The 14,590-nt window shown below is 41.0% G+C and overlaps 1 protein-coding gene across 1 annotated transcript in view; it reads right to left on the reverse strand.

Annotated features, from left to right (window-relative positions):
* Positions 1–9,769: 9,769 nt before the first annotated feature.
* LOC120927217 (choline/ethanolaminephosphotransferase 1) overlaps positions 9,770–14,590 on the reverse strand; it is an 85,922-nt gene continuing 81,101 nt past the window's right edge. Inside the window, exon 9 of the mRNA XM_040337751.1 lies at positions 9,770–12,825. Within this exon, the coding sequence (XP_040193685.1) occupies positions 12,706–12,825 (120 nt within the window). The 3' untranslated portion in view covers positions 9,770–12,705. The remainder of the gene's footprint in view (positions 12,826–14,590) is intronic.

The raw sequence follows: 14,590 nt of genomic DNA on the forward strand, positions 1-14,590 counted from the left end.
TTTGGAATAGGGTGCTGTGGACTGATGAAACAAAGATTGAGTTATTTGGTCATAACAAGGGGCGTTATGCATGGCGGCAAAAGAACACAGCATTCCAAGAAAAACACTTGCTACCCTAAGTGAAATTTGGTGGAGGTTCCATCATGTTGTGGGGCTTTGTGGCCAGTGCCGGTACTGGGAATCTGGTTAAAGTTGAGGGTCACATGGATTCCACTCAATATCAGCAGATTCTTGAGAATAATGTTCAGGAATCAGTCACAAAGTTGAAGTTACACCGGGGCTGGATATTTCAACAAGACAACGACCAAAAACACTGCTCAAAATCTATTTATTTGGGCATTTATGCAGAGGAACAAGTACAATGTTCTGGAATGGCCATCCCAGTCCCCAGACCTGAATATCATTGAACATCTGTGGGGTTATTTGAAGCAGGCTGTCCATGCTTGGCAACCATCAAACCTAACTAAATTGGAGAGGTTTTGTAAGGAGGAATGGTCCAAAATACATTCATCCACCCGGCTTAATGTTCAAGTTACCGTCCAATATCACTGTTAAATGTGGACCTAAAGATCCTCGCGAAAATACTCTCAACCAGATTATTACCATGTATACCTACTCTAATACATCCTGATCAGGTAGGATTTACGCCAAAAATGGAAGGTAGGGAGAATATGCAAAGAGCCATAAGTGCCATACATTACGCTCAACATTATCAAGAACCACTAGTACTAGTATCCACAGATGCAGAAAAAGCATTCAATAGGGTGGACTGGTCCTTCCTGAGAGCGACCATACAACATGTAGGGCTGAAAAGGGGGATGCAGAGTCTATATTCCTTCCCAAAAGCTAGAATTAAGATAAATGAAGTACTCTCAGAACCCTTCTCTATTAAGAATGGAACTCGTCAGGGATGCCCATTATCTCCGATTATTTTTATTCTGACATTGGAGCCCTTTCTCAGAACGATAAGGGCAAATTCAGACATTAGGGGCATCAGAGCAAAGGGAAGGGAAGATAAAGTGGCTGCATTTCCAGATGACCTGTTGTTTTTTTATAACCCTCCCAGCGCTATCCTTGCCGGCACTAATGACTGAAACGGATAAGTACGGGAAATTGTCTAATTTTAAGGTTAACTATAATAAATCGGAAGCAATGGGCATTGGGACGAGCACAGCATTACAACAGCAGCTATCAATTTTTTTTGCATCTAGATGGACACATTCCAAATAGGTTAAATAAGATATTTGAACTGAACTTTGTGCCTTTGGTAAGACAGATTAAATTAGACTTGCAGAAATGGGATAAGGAGGCGTTCACATGGTTTGGTAGAATTAAAGGGTCACTAAAGGATTTTTTTTTTTAGCTAAATAGCTTCCTTTACCTTACTGCAGTCCTAGTTTCATGTCCTCATTGTTCGTTTTTGCTCTGATGTTGCTGTAATCCTTCTCTGTTCTGAACACTTCCTGGTTGTCCGTTTCCTGATGAAAAAAGTAATGGGAGCTTTCTCTCTGTGGTCACTAATCAAGGAGGTGTGATTACTGTGTGTCTAAAACCCCTCAACACCAATCAGTTTCGCTTTACAAACCATCACTGCCCTGTATTGGCTCTGTGTCTCTGTACATCACAGAAGCAGGAAACAGCATACAAAAACGAAACTGAAACTGTAGGTACATTATATGATTGATTTTTATCTATTTTTAAAAGGAATCAGTTAACTAGTATGTCTCTATACCCTGTAAACAGTCATTTCAGCAAAAAAGTATTTTTCCTTTACAACTCCTTTAACATAATTAAAATGAATGTAATGCCAAGACTGCTATACCCATTACAGACTCTGCCTATTAAGATTCCAGCGGGTTATCTGAGAGAGTTGAGAGCAAGATTGGCAAGGTGTGTATGGGCTGGAAAACCTGCCAGAATCCGCAGAAATATTTTGACTTTACCAAAAGAAAAAAGGTGGGGTAGGATTTCCGGACCCAGAGGGGTATTATCATACAATACACCTAGCAAGTATTGGACTGGTGTGCATCTTAAAAAGAAAAACCATGGGTACACATGGAACAAGCAATAGTGGAGATACCCCTGGAGGGGTTAATGTGGCTAAAAAACACGACTATACCGCAAGCAGCGAAGCAACATCCGACAGTAGGAGCGACACTTAGTGTAGTCAAAAGGTTACAAAAAAAAGTTAAGATATCGAACCTGCTGAACCCAATGACTCCTATTCTGGGCAACCCAGAGTTTGGAATGGGCCCAAGCCCTGGTTCACACTGGGTACGATTTGGAACGATTTGAGATGCGATTTGACATGTCAAATCGCATCTCAAATCGGCGGCAATTGTCAGCAATGGCACTGTCCTAATCAGTGCGACGCCGCATCTGCGATTTAAAAAAGTAGTTCCTGTACTACTTTTTGCGATTTCGGGCCGCGATTTACATTAAATTGCGGCCAAAATCGCCGCAAAATCGCAGCCGCAAAATCGTGGTAAAATCGCGCATTTTACCGCGATTTTGAATTCGCAGCAGTGTGAACCTAGGCTCAAGGATAAAAGTTTTATGACTCTAAATCGACAGGGTAAAAATAGACTTATTCATTACACGGTAGACAATCATGTAATGTCTAGAGAAGAGTTGGACCGTGAGTTTGGAGAAAGTTTAGACTTCTTCAGGAGAATGCAGTTAAACGCATTTCTTAGATTAATCTCTATGCGAATAAGAGAAATAGCTACACCGTCTAAGTTCGAAAATTTATGTTTAAAAGGAGAGTCAGTGAAACACGCAATATCAACATTATATACTTGGGTGATCGAGTTGAAGACTCCGCAGAACCTTGGTTTCATACAGACATGGGAAAGAGAGATGGGGGTCACTTTTTCAGAAGTACAAAAAAAATAAGATATTTAGGTTTACACATAAGGTGTCAATAGCAATTAGGTATCAAGAAGGAAGCTATAAGATTTTGAGCAGGTGGTATAGAACTCCAGAAGTACTCAAGCGAATATATCCACAGACTTCGAATCTCTGCTGGCGGTGCCAAGAGACTGTGGGCACTATGATACACATGTTCAGGGAATGCTCAAAAATAAGGAATTTTTGGCAAATGGTTTCAGATACAAAAGAAGAAATTATAGATGTGTCACTTGGAGATAATCCAGCTGCCTTCCTGCTCTTTGATATTCCCGTCTGCGGAAAAATATAAAAATTCTCTATTGAGACGGCGAAAGCATGCATTCCAGCTCTCTGGAAAAGTAACGTTGCGCCAAGTAAAGCACAATGGATGGCTAAAATATCAGAAGTACAATTAATGGAAAATCTTACTATGAGTATGAAAGAGCAGGAGGACAAGTATCGACAGATATGGGCTCCTTACGTCGCATATAGGGAGCGGGTGGGGTAAGGAAAGAAGAGAGAGCGGAGGTAGGAACCAATCTAAGGAGAGCAAGCGAGGGGATGGGTGGGAGAGGAAGAGGAGAGACTGTGTCCCCCCCCCTTTTTTTTTTTAACTATTCTAAGATTAAACCGATATTCTTGGTTTATTTCTTCCTTGGGGGGAGGGAAGTACGTAGTGGAAGGGCTAGAAGGATAGTCAAATTACAAGGATATAATTAAAATAATATAAGTTTAAAGATAAAGTAGTAAATGGGGAGACAGAAGAAATTAAATGTGTTCAAGAGTAACATAAGCAGAATGTATGCATAAGTTGGTTTATTTGTAAAGATGTATAATGATTATCCTTGTGGGAAAAAAAATACTAAAATAAAGAATTGAAAAAAAAAAAAAAATACATTCATCCAGACACTCATTACAGGCTAAGGGAAGAGTCTAGAGCAGTGGTTCTCAACCTGGGGGTCGGGACCCCCTCGGGGGTCAAATGATGATTTGCCAGGGGGTCACCAAATCCTGGGCTGTTCCTGAAGACCGCACTGTTCTCCCAGGAAGGGAGATAAGAGGGGGAGAAACAAAGAAAAAGAGAGGGCAAGAGAGACAGAGGGAGGGATGGGGGGGAAAAACAAGGAATTAGGATAGAGAGAGATGAAAGGGAAAGAAAGTTGAACAAAGAGAGTGGTACATCCTAAAATGTACTATAAGGGTGGTACGAGTGGAAAGCACTCAGGGAACACTAAATGTACGCGGGTTAGGGACTCAAATTACTTGTCTTGCCTATGGTGCTTTCAACCCACGATATGAAAATAATTTTACTGTTAGGGGTCTCCACAACTTGGGAAATTTTATCAAGGGGTCACGGCACTAAAAGGTTGAGAACCACTGGTCTAGAGGCTGTTATTTCTGCTAAAGGAGGCTCTACCAAATATTGATGTGATTTTTCTGCTGGGATGCCCAAATGTATGCACCTGTCTAATTTTGTTTTGATGCATTTTGCACATTTTCTTCAGTTATTTGATCGATCAAAATGAAATTTCTGATCCAAACACCCAAATATTTATAAATGACAATCATGGAATTTGTCAGGGGTTCCTAAACTTTTGCATACAACTGTATTAGTTGTGCACTCCACAAATCTGGCCTTTATGGAAGAGTGGCAAGAAGAAAGCCATAAGAAGTCCCGTTTGCAAGGAGCCATGTGGGGAAACAGCAAACACGCTCTGGTCACAAGGAGTCCAAAATTGTACTTTTTGGCCTAAAAGCAAAACACTATGTGGTGGAAAGCTAACACTGCACATCATCCTGAACACACCATCCCCACTTCGAAACATAGTGGCAGCATAATGTTGTGGGGATGCTTTTCTTCAGCAGGGGTCAGGGAAGCTGGTCAGAGTTGATGGGAAGAGGGATGGAGCCAAATATAAGGCAAAAGACCTGAGACTGGGGCGGAGATTCACCTTCCAACAGGACAACGACCCTGAACATACAGCCAGAGCTACAAAGGAATGGTTTAGATCAAAGCAGGTGTTAGAATGGCCCAGTCAAAGTCCAGACCTAAATCCAATTATGAATCTGTGGCAAGACTTGAAAATTGCTGTTCACAGATGCTCTCTATCCAATCTGACAGAGCTTGAGCTCTTTTGCAAAGAATGGGCAAACATTTCACTCTGCAGCTGTGCAAAGCTGATAGAGACTTCCCCAAAAAGACGTGAAGCTGTAATTGCAGCAAAAGGTGGTTCTACAAAGTATTGACTCAGGAGGGATGAATACAAATGCACACCACACTTTTCACATATTTATTTGTACAAAAGAAAAAGACCATTAATCAGTTTCCTTTCACTTCACAATTATGTGCCTCTTTGTGATGGTCTATCACATAAAATCATAAAAAAAACACATTTACGTTTTTGGTTGCAACATGACAAAATGTGAAAGATTTCAAGGGATGTGAATACTTTTTTCAAGGCACTGTATATCTCAAGACTAAATTGACAGAATTACATATATTTTTGAGGCAAAACTGCAACTATATAATTTAAACTTTGTATTTAGCTGTGTGCCTGGAGTTCAGCTTTAGACTGGGTTCACATATGTGCAGCCGCAGGTCTATGCACAGGGTCCGGTGCATGTCTGTTCAGGTGCGATTCAGGTCTGAATTTTTGCTTGAATTTGCACTTGAACCGGACCCAAACACGCACCGGACCCTTTTTCAATCTGGACCGCAGTCGCCCCGGAAATGTAAGAGCCGGTCACACTAACCTGTTGTGCGAATTGGATGCTGTGAAACCCCTTGATATTCACTGACCATACAATTCCTAATCTTCAAAATGAATAATAGGCATGCAGGTGGGGGGGTCAACTTTAAGAGAATTTCAAAAGCTGACAACATACTACATGACACTTTAATGTGCAAGTATGTTCTTTGCCCAGCTTGACCCCAGCCACTTTAATAAAAAAAACATTGCATTTGTCTAGTGTGGCCATTTAGAACATATAGTGTATCATTATGGTTTAGAATTATTAGGTCAATAATGCTAAATGGGCAATAATGATTTATCCACAAATTTTTGATATCGTTATGAGGAACAGATACGTTTTACACATGGAAGGTTGTCAATATACTGCTTTGTATCTGGGTATAGTTAAAACTGAACACTTAAAGGATCACTAAAGGAAAAACATTTTTTAGCTAAATAGCTTCCTTTACCTTACTGCAGTACTGGTTTCATGTGCTCATTGTTCGTTTTTGCTTTAAAGTAGCTGTAATTCTGCTGTGATCTCCACACTTCCTGGTTCTCTGGCTCCTTATGAAAAAACTCATGGGAGCTTCTCACTGTGGTATAAGCTGTGTGTCTAAAACTCCTCAGAACCAATCAGATTCATTTTAAAAACAAAACACTGCCCTGGATTTGTTTGTTTTTGTTCTGTGGGTCTCTTTACTTCACATAAACATGAAACCAGTTTAAAACCGAAAGTGAAACTTAGGCCCCTTTCAGACTGGGGCGGGAGCTGCGGTGGCGGTATAACGCCGCTAAAAATAGCGGCGCTATACCGCCGGAATTGCCGCGGGTATCAGCCGCTAGCGGTGCGGTATTAACCCCCGCTAGCGGCCGATAAAGAGTTAATATCGCCCGCAATGCGCCTCTATAGAGGCGCATTGCGGGCGGTATTGCCGCGGTTCCCATTGTTTTCAATGGGAAGGAGCGGTGAAGGAGCGGTATACATGCCGCTCCTCTCACCGCTCCAAAGATGCTGCTGACAGGAGATTTTTTTGTCTCCCGCCAGCGCATCGCCTCAATGTGAAAGCCCTTCGGCTTTCACATTGAGGTAGCTGGGCAGGAGTTTTTCAGGCGGGATAGCAGCGCTATTTTTAGCGCTTTACCGCCTGAAAAACTCCTCAATGTGAAAGGGGCCTAAAAGGCACATTATATGATAGAATTTAATCTATTTTTAATCATTTTTAAAAGGAATCAGTTAACTTTTATGTCGATATACCCTGTAAACAGTCATTTCAGCAAAAAATAAATAAATTTCCTTTAGTGACCCTTTAAGTCAAAAAAAAGTTAGGGGTCATTACAGCCAAAATAGACATTGTAACTCTTGGAAGATGCTGATGGGTTGAAACCACCAATAAGATCATTATATCTCTGCACTTAAAGGGGTTGTAAAGATTTGTTTTTTATTTTCTAAATAGGTTCCTTTAGAGCCGGTTCATACTGGGGCGACCTGGGAATCCGACTTTAAGTCGGCCCAAGTCGCGCGGTCGAGAAAATGAATGGAGCCGTCTTAATGTACACTACTTCAGAAAAGGTTCCTGTACTACTTCAATCCGACTTCTAGGCAACTTGTACCCATTGATTTCAATGGAAGTCGGATCACTGTCTTAAAGCGGTTGTATACCCGCTATCTTTTTTTTTTTTTTTTCAAAACCTGAAAAGCAAAAGCCCTAATCAGCTAGTATGCATCGCATATTAGCCGATTATGAAATACTTACCTTGGAACAAGGTGAGAGGAACTTACCTGGTCCACGCCGAGGGAGATGTCATCTTTCCTCGGCGTGTCTTCCGGGTATCGCCGCTCCAGCGCTGTGATTGTCTGGATCGGCGATGTCGTCACTCGCGCGCAGGAGACTTCTCGGCCGGCAAGGTCCGGCAGCTGCCGGGCCTTTAGCCGAGGATTCCCTGCTGTGCATGCGCCACTGCAGTCAGCAGCGCATTGTGGGGGGAATATCTCCTAAACCTTACAGGTTTAGGAGATATTCCTTATACCTACAGGTAAGCCTTATTATAGGCTTACCTGTAGGTAAAAGTAAAAAAACACCTATACAACCACTTTAACTGAAGCAACAATACAGGAAGATAACATACATTTCTCAGGCAAACCCCTTCCTCCCACAGAGCTGATTGTTGTTTGATTGGCCACTGGAAAGCCTCCTTTCCTGGAGGCGACTTGAAGTTGCCTTGTAAGGTGCCTGATGATTCATACTCAAGTCGTGTCCAAGTTGCCTCCCAAAGTCGTGCTGGAAGTCGTGTTGCCCATGTGTGAATGAGCTCTTAAGCTAGTGCATTGTTGGTTCAATTACCTTTTCCTTCGAATTCCCTTCTAAATATTTTTTTTCTTTGTCTGAATTTCTCACTTCCTGTTTCTCCTCAGTAAACTTGCCACCATCATCCGAGTGGTGGATAGTCAGCCAGAACAGCTTACTGAGGAGGAACAGGAAGTGAGAAATTCAGACAAAGAATACAAAGAAAAAAAAAATTTAGAAGGGAAATCGAAGGAAAAGGTAAGTGAACCAACAATGCACTAGCTTAAAAGGAACCTATTTAGAAAATAAAAAACAAACTTTTACAACCCCTTTAATTAGGAAGTGTAGGAAAACTGCTAAATACACAATTAAAATATATATGCGTAAACTATGCCAAAAAATAAAGAAATTTGCGATAAAGGCTAATCGATTTAAAGCAATGTTCTTTCCTTTCCTAATCTACATGCTTATGTACAAAGGGTTACATGAGGATAGTACAAAGACAGAATGCTTCATTTACAATTTTTTTACTGAACGCTTATGTGGGGGGCCTTCTATAGCTACTTGCACTTTCCATGTTCACATCTGGCTATCTGCTATTTCGTCTCAATATTAAACCAATATAGACGATGGTACCCGCCCCTACCTTTAGATTAAGGCAGGGTTTGACAAATTTGCTTGGAATCTAGGAGCCAGCTAAAAAAGTTAAGAGCCAGAAAACGCGACCCCGTCCCGACGAGCTCGCACGCAGAAGCGAACACATACGTGAGTAGCGCCCGCATATGTAAACGATATTCAAACCACACATGTGAGGTATCGCCACGATCGTTCGAGCGAGAGCAATAATTCTAGCCCTAGACCTCCTCTGTCGCCTATGGAGATTTTAAAGGGTAAACGTTTTTCGGCATTCCACGAGCGGACACTTCAGCGTGACATGTTGGGTATCAATTTACTCGGCGTAACATTATCTTTCACAATATTAAAAAAAATTGGGATAACTTTACTGTTGTCTTATTTTTTAATTAAAAAAAGTGTAATTTTTTCCTAAAAAAGTGCGCTTGCAAGACCGCTGCGCAAATACGGCGTTACAGAAAGTATTGCAACGATCGCCATTTTATTCTCTAGGGTGTTAAAATAAAAAATATATATAAATGTTTGGGGGTTCTAATTAGAGGGAAGGAGATGGCAGTGAAAAATGACATATTAGAATTGCTGTTTAACTTGTAATGCCAACGGCCACCACCTGATGGCGCCAGCTGACAGAAGGAAGAGCTTGGGACTTCACAAGGCCGCAAAGCCGCGGCCTCAATTGCCAGCCGCCACGGGCCCGCCGCCATCGCGCGGTGGGGGCGCACGGAGACACAGGATCCTGTGCCTCCGTGCTCTCCCACCGCGCGATCGCGGCGGCCGGTAATTGAGGCCGCGGCTTCACAGCCTTGTAGGCCGCAAAGCCGGGGCCTCAATTACTGGCGGGCGCCAGGTCACAATTTCTTGTCGCAATTGCGACCTGGCGCCCGGATATTGTCGACCCCTGGATTAAGGTATCTCTCTAAATTACATCTGCTACATCTGAATGTTTGGGCTGTCAAGTCCTTAAAATGAACCTGTCGGGATAGCAATTTGGGATCAACTGGCTTGTATGTGACAACACAAGCTCCAGAGCTTTCATCCAGGTCTTTTGATTCACCACTTACTAAACTGCTTACCAAAAGAAAGCATGCAGCTAGAGAAGTGTTGGAACATACTTTTTCATGTCACTGGTTGCATTTTAAAAACACAATTGTGCAGGATCTCCTTTTTTCTGTCTTCAAGACGCACATAACAAGAAAAAGAACACACAAATTCAGATAGAGAAGAAAGCTAGTTCATAATCTGTAAACACACAGACACTTTTATTCCAGAAATGGTATATATATATTATTAAGGGGAAACCGGAGTTCAATAAAATAAGCTGGGATCAAAAGTGTTTAAAATGTGTATATTGCAGCCTTGTCACTCACTACTGGAATGACATCCTTGAAACCAAAATTCGCTATCTTTTTGTACTTGCCCTGAGTAAATCAAATTACACAAACCTTCCTTCTTTTCCAGAGGGCTGAAAGATAATACAGATTAGTAGCTGGATACCCCCAATATAGTTTTTTGGTTACAAACCAAACAGGCAATGAGTCTTTGATATTCTAATTTTGATTTTAGTTTCCCTTGAATTTGAAGCCACTATGTAATGAATCCAAGTAAGGAACATAGGACTTCAGTGGGTAAGCTGCTCTTAAACTCTTTCATTGCTCCCACCAAAGCAAAAAGGACGCCGGGAACCTAGTGGTTTCTGGATATAAAGTAACATGATTCTCCCCTCTGCCTTCCACAATTCACTGCTCTGGCCTAAGCAGCCTATTGCTGGCCCAAGTGCTGTAACAGGTGTATGGTCCGCCCTCAGTAACCATCAACTTTCAGAAAGTTGGTAGTTGCCAATGGGATTTCAGAACCTCCCACCTTATGGTGGCTGCTTCCAAAATGCAATGTTCTTACTCAACAGTTATTTTAAATGGCAAGTGCATGTTCACTACTAAATTAGGATATGCCAATGTTAAAGATTTTAAGCATATGTGAAACTTTTAAGGCCACATGCACACTATAATCTCTATGATGCCTTTTCTCCTACAAAAGTTTAGCAGCAAAAAAAATGCAGTAAAAAGCCACGTTTTACATGTGCATTCGTGGGTTAATGCATTCTATTGCCCAGGATGTTTATTCTGCCCATGAGAATGTATAAACGCACCTACTGTTATTTTTGCATTTATGCGCCTTTGAACGTTTATGCTCAAAAGCTCTTCTGAAAAATGTTGGTGTTTTTTTTCTGCCTCTAAACTCTTGTAAACACCTATAGTGTGCATGGACACATAGGCTAACATTGAAGGGCATTTAAAGGCAGAGAAAGAAAAAAAAAAAAAGCTCAAATGACTATAAAAGTAGCGTTTTTTTTAACTCAAGTGTGTACAAGGCCCTAAAAAAAAAAAAAAACATATAAAAGGCTGAACCTCTGCTCATAAAAGCAATCCTGCATGCTTGCTGTACTTCTTGTGCAACCAAGCACTACTGATTTACATGTTCATATAGAGGAAGTAAACCCCAGCCAATTATTTATTTTTTTTTCAAATCTAACATTCAGTAGCTCATTAAAAGTCATAATCAATAGAAATCGCCCCTAAACGAGGTCTGCAAGTACCTTATTTCGGGTGTTTTTCTTCTCTTGATTTCCGGGTATTGACCGTGCCATTTTTAGTGCTGTTTGCAGAATCAATTGCCTACGTCACTTCCGCCCTTACTGTGTTTGCCTTAGAAAATCTCACGCATGCGCCATAGCGCCCTAACCAAGCCTCGATGTGTGACATCTTATTCAGTCACAAGGGGGAGTGTCAGGAAGACAAGAATCATTGCAGCATCATGAGACTTCCCCTCTGTACCGTTCAGAGGGGAAGTCTCACTCATAGTAATTTCCCCACAAGCAGGAAATACACAAACGGCACAATTTACATGCCGTTAATTAAAGAGCATACTGCGCAATCGCGAATGACGTCATCATCGATTGAAAGACGATTTACACTGTAACTACACAAGTAAGTGCACTTTCACAGTCAGTGATCAGCTGCCTGTGTTATGTACCATCTGATAAGATTAACTTCACTCTGAGGGTTTACAACCACTTTAAAGTACATTCAAGGAAATTCAGGCAACATTTTCTCAGTTTTGGATCGTTTGGTGAAAGGGTCCGATATTACTGAGCTCTCTTTGAAGGTGTTTACTTGTCACTGCAACAAGAAGCGTTAGAAAGTCTCTCCAACAGGAATGCCGATATTGAGCTGAGATTCAAATCTTTTTATCCATAAAAAAAAAAAAAAGTTTTGACTGGAATTGTACAAGAAAATTCTCCGACACTGGCATAGTGTGTGCACATCCCTTTAAAATGGGTTGTAAAATAGACTGTCTGACAGAGGCAAATTATATTGTATGTAACATATTGAAATAAATGTCAAAATAGTACATACAGTAGCTATAAAGTATGTATAAAACCATAACTTTTTTTATTTTGGATACTGTGGAAGGACTAAATCCCCTTTCAGTTTTTTTCTGCCATATGTGACTCCGCTGGAGCCAACTGGAAGACTTCACCCTCACATCCTGTTAAGTTGATACCTGTAAATTTTTGGATTACTCACTTTCTGTTCCTGGTGACAATGGCCTCACAGATGACTAAAGAGGGTAGATCCTCCCAGGAAGAGACAAAAACAGCAATAAATCATTTCACACTATCCAAAACGTAAAAAAAATAAAAAAAAGGGTTTTGGCTGGAGTTATACCTAATAAAGTGTTTTTTATGCAGATGGAAACTTTTCAGTAAAATGGTAGCTCCCAAGAGATTTATTAAAATAATATTAGAAGATTGCAGTTATATGCAGGAGTGAAGCTATACTAAATGTACAAGATAAGGAGCATTAATATTTTCCACACAAGTGGTTATCTTCTTGTGTCCTTTAAAATACTGCATATTTAAAACGCTTTAGGGTTTTTCAAAAATCAAAACCAACGTATTTTCTTTTCATGCCCAAATCTTTTCAGAACGGTCATGATGTGCCACCGTAAAAAAACAATATTATGCCATATACATAGAAAACTGGGGCTTCAGGAACTAGAACAAGAAGTTTTCATTGACATTGAAGACACTGAAATATTTGTTTTAGGATTTTGCCATCTCTTCTTTTATGAATCATGCATTTCTCTTCCTTAGTTTAGGTCACTTAATGGTGGTTATAATGTGAGCCGCTTGTTTTTATTCTGAAAACTTCAATGTGAAGATGAGAAGCTATTTGATTGCAGACGCTCACACTGTATCGTATCAAATCGAAGAGTGAAAGTACCTGTAAGGAATAAGATTGCTGCATTAGGTTTGGCTTTCCCTTTAATGATTTAATGCAAAATTTGGTACATTTTAGAGTTATACAACAAGGCTGTTTTATGTTAACGAACAGCTTTTCTGTAGCAATAGTAGTAAACCAAGCTTTAAAATGTGATGCAACAAGTCTTAAAGATTATGGGCCAGATTCAGGTAGAATCACCTATCTTTAGGCGGGCATAGCGTAGTTCAGATACACTACGCCGCCGCAAGTTTGAGTAGCAAGTTGTGTATTCACATAGAACTTGCGCTTAAACTTACGGCGGCGCAGTGTAACTGGGCCGACGTAAGCCCGCCTAATTCAAAATAGGCTGGTTGGGGGGCGTGTACTATGTAAAATAGTGGTGACCCCACGTTTTTGACGTTTTTAACTCACGGCGCATGCACCGTCCGTGGACATATCCCAGTGCGCATGCTCCAAATGACGTCGGCAAATCGTCATGCTTTTGACGTGAGTGTAAATTACGTCCAGCCCTATTCGCGAACGACTTGCGCAAACAACGTAAAAAATTGTCGCGGAAACGACGGCCATACTTAACATTGGCTGCGCCTCATAGACCCAGGGGTAACTTTACGCCAGAAAAAGCCTAACGTAAACGACGTAAAAAAACGGTGTAAGAGACTTACGCCGGATAGATCTTGGGGAAATCTATGCGTAACTGATTCTAAGAATCAGGCGCATAGATACGACGGCGCACAATCGGACTTACGGCGGCGTATCTGGAGATACGCCGTCGTAAGTCTCTGTGAATCTGGCCCCATATTTCCCATCTTTTTTTGATATTAGAAACTTTCTGTAACATAGAATAGTGACAAAAAGTTACTATTCAGTGAAGCATCCTTTGGACAATATTGGGGGTGTATTTATATATTGCTTTCATAATGACTGGAAATAAGGCAATTCACAAAGAAAGATAGACAGGCCATTATAACCCTTAACCAATTAAGACCCAGACCATTATGCAGGTTAAGGACCCTTTTTGCCCCTTTTTGCGATTCGGCACTGCGTCGCTTTAACTGACAATTGCGTGGTCGTGCGACGTGGTTCCCAAATAAAATGGACGTCCTTTTTTTCCCGCAAATAGAGCTTTCTTTTGGTGGTATTTGATCACCTCTGTGTTTTTTTTTTTTTTGCGCTATAAACAAAAACAGAGCGACAATTTTGAAAAAAAAAAAAATGCAACATTTTTTACTTTTTGCTATAATAAATATCCACCAAAAAATTAATAAAAAACATATTTTTCCTGTTTAGGCCGATATGTATTCTACCTATTTTTGGTATAAAAAAAAAAAAAATACAAAAAAAAAAAAAAAACGCAATAAGCGATTGACTGGTTAGGGAACAGACGATCAGTGTCACTGCCACAGTGAAGAACGGGGAAGGTGTGTTTACACACACCTCTCCCTGTTCTTCAGCTCCTGTGACCGATCATGGGACACCGGCGGCGATCGAGTCCCGCAGTCACGGAGCTTCGGGCGACATGGCTGGGCTCTTAAAGGCAACGTACAGGTAACGTGCCCAGCCGTGCCATTCTGCCGACGTAAATGTGCAGGAGGCAGTCCTTAAGTGGGTAAAGTGGTTGTAAAGTCATGAATCCCAAATCCTGGAAGCCCCTCTGTTATAGATATACTGTTAACAACAAAAACCTGGGGAATGCCCAGGGAAAAACCAAGCCTACTTACCGACCAGCTTGCAGAAAACCAATTAACCTGTCTACAGTATGCGTTAA

Source organism: Rana temporaria, chromosome 2, assembly GCF_905171775.1.
Source record: "Rana temporaria chromosome 2, aRanTem1.1, whole genome shotgun sequence".
NCBI lineage: Eukaryota > Metazoa > Chordata > Amphibia > Anura > Ranidae > Rana > Rana temporaria.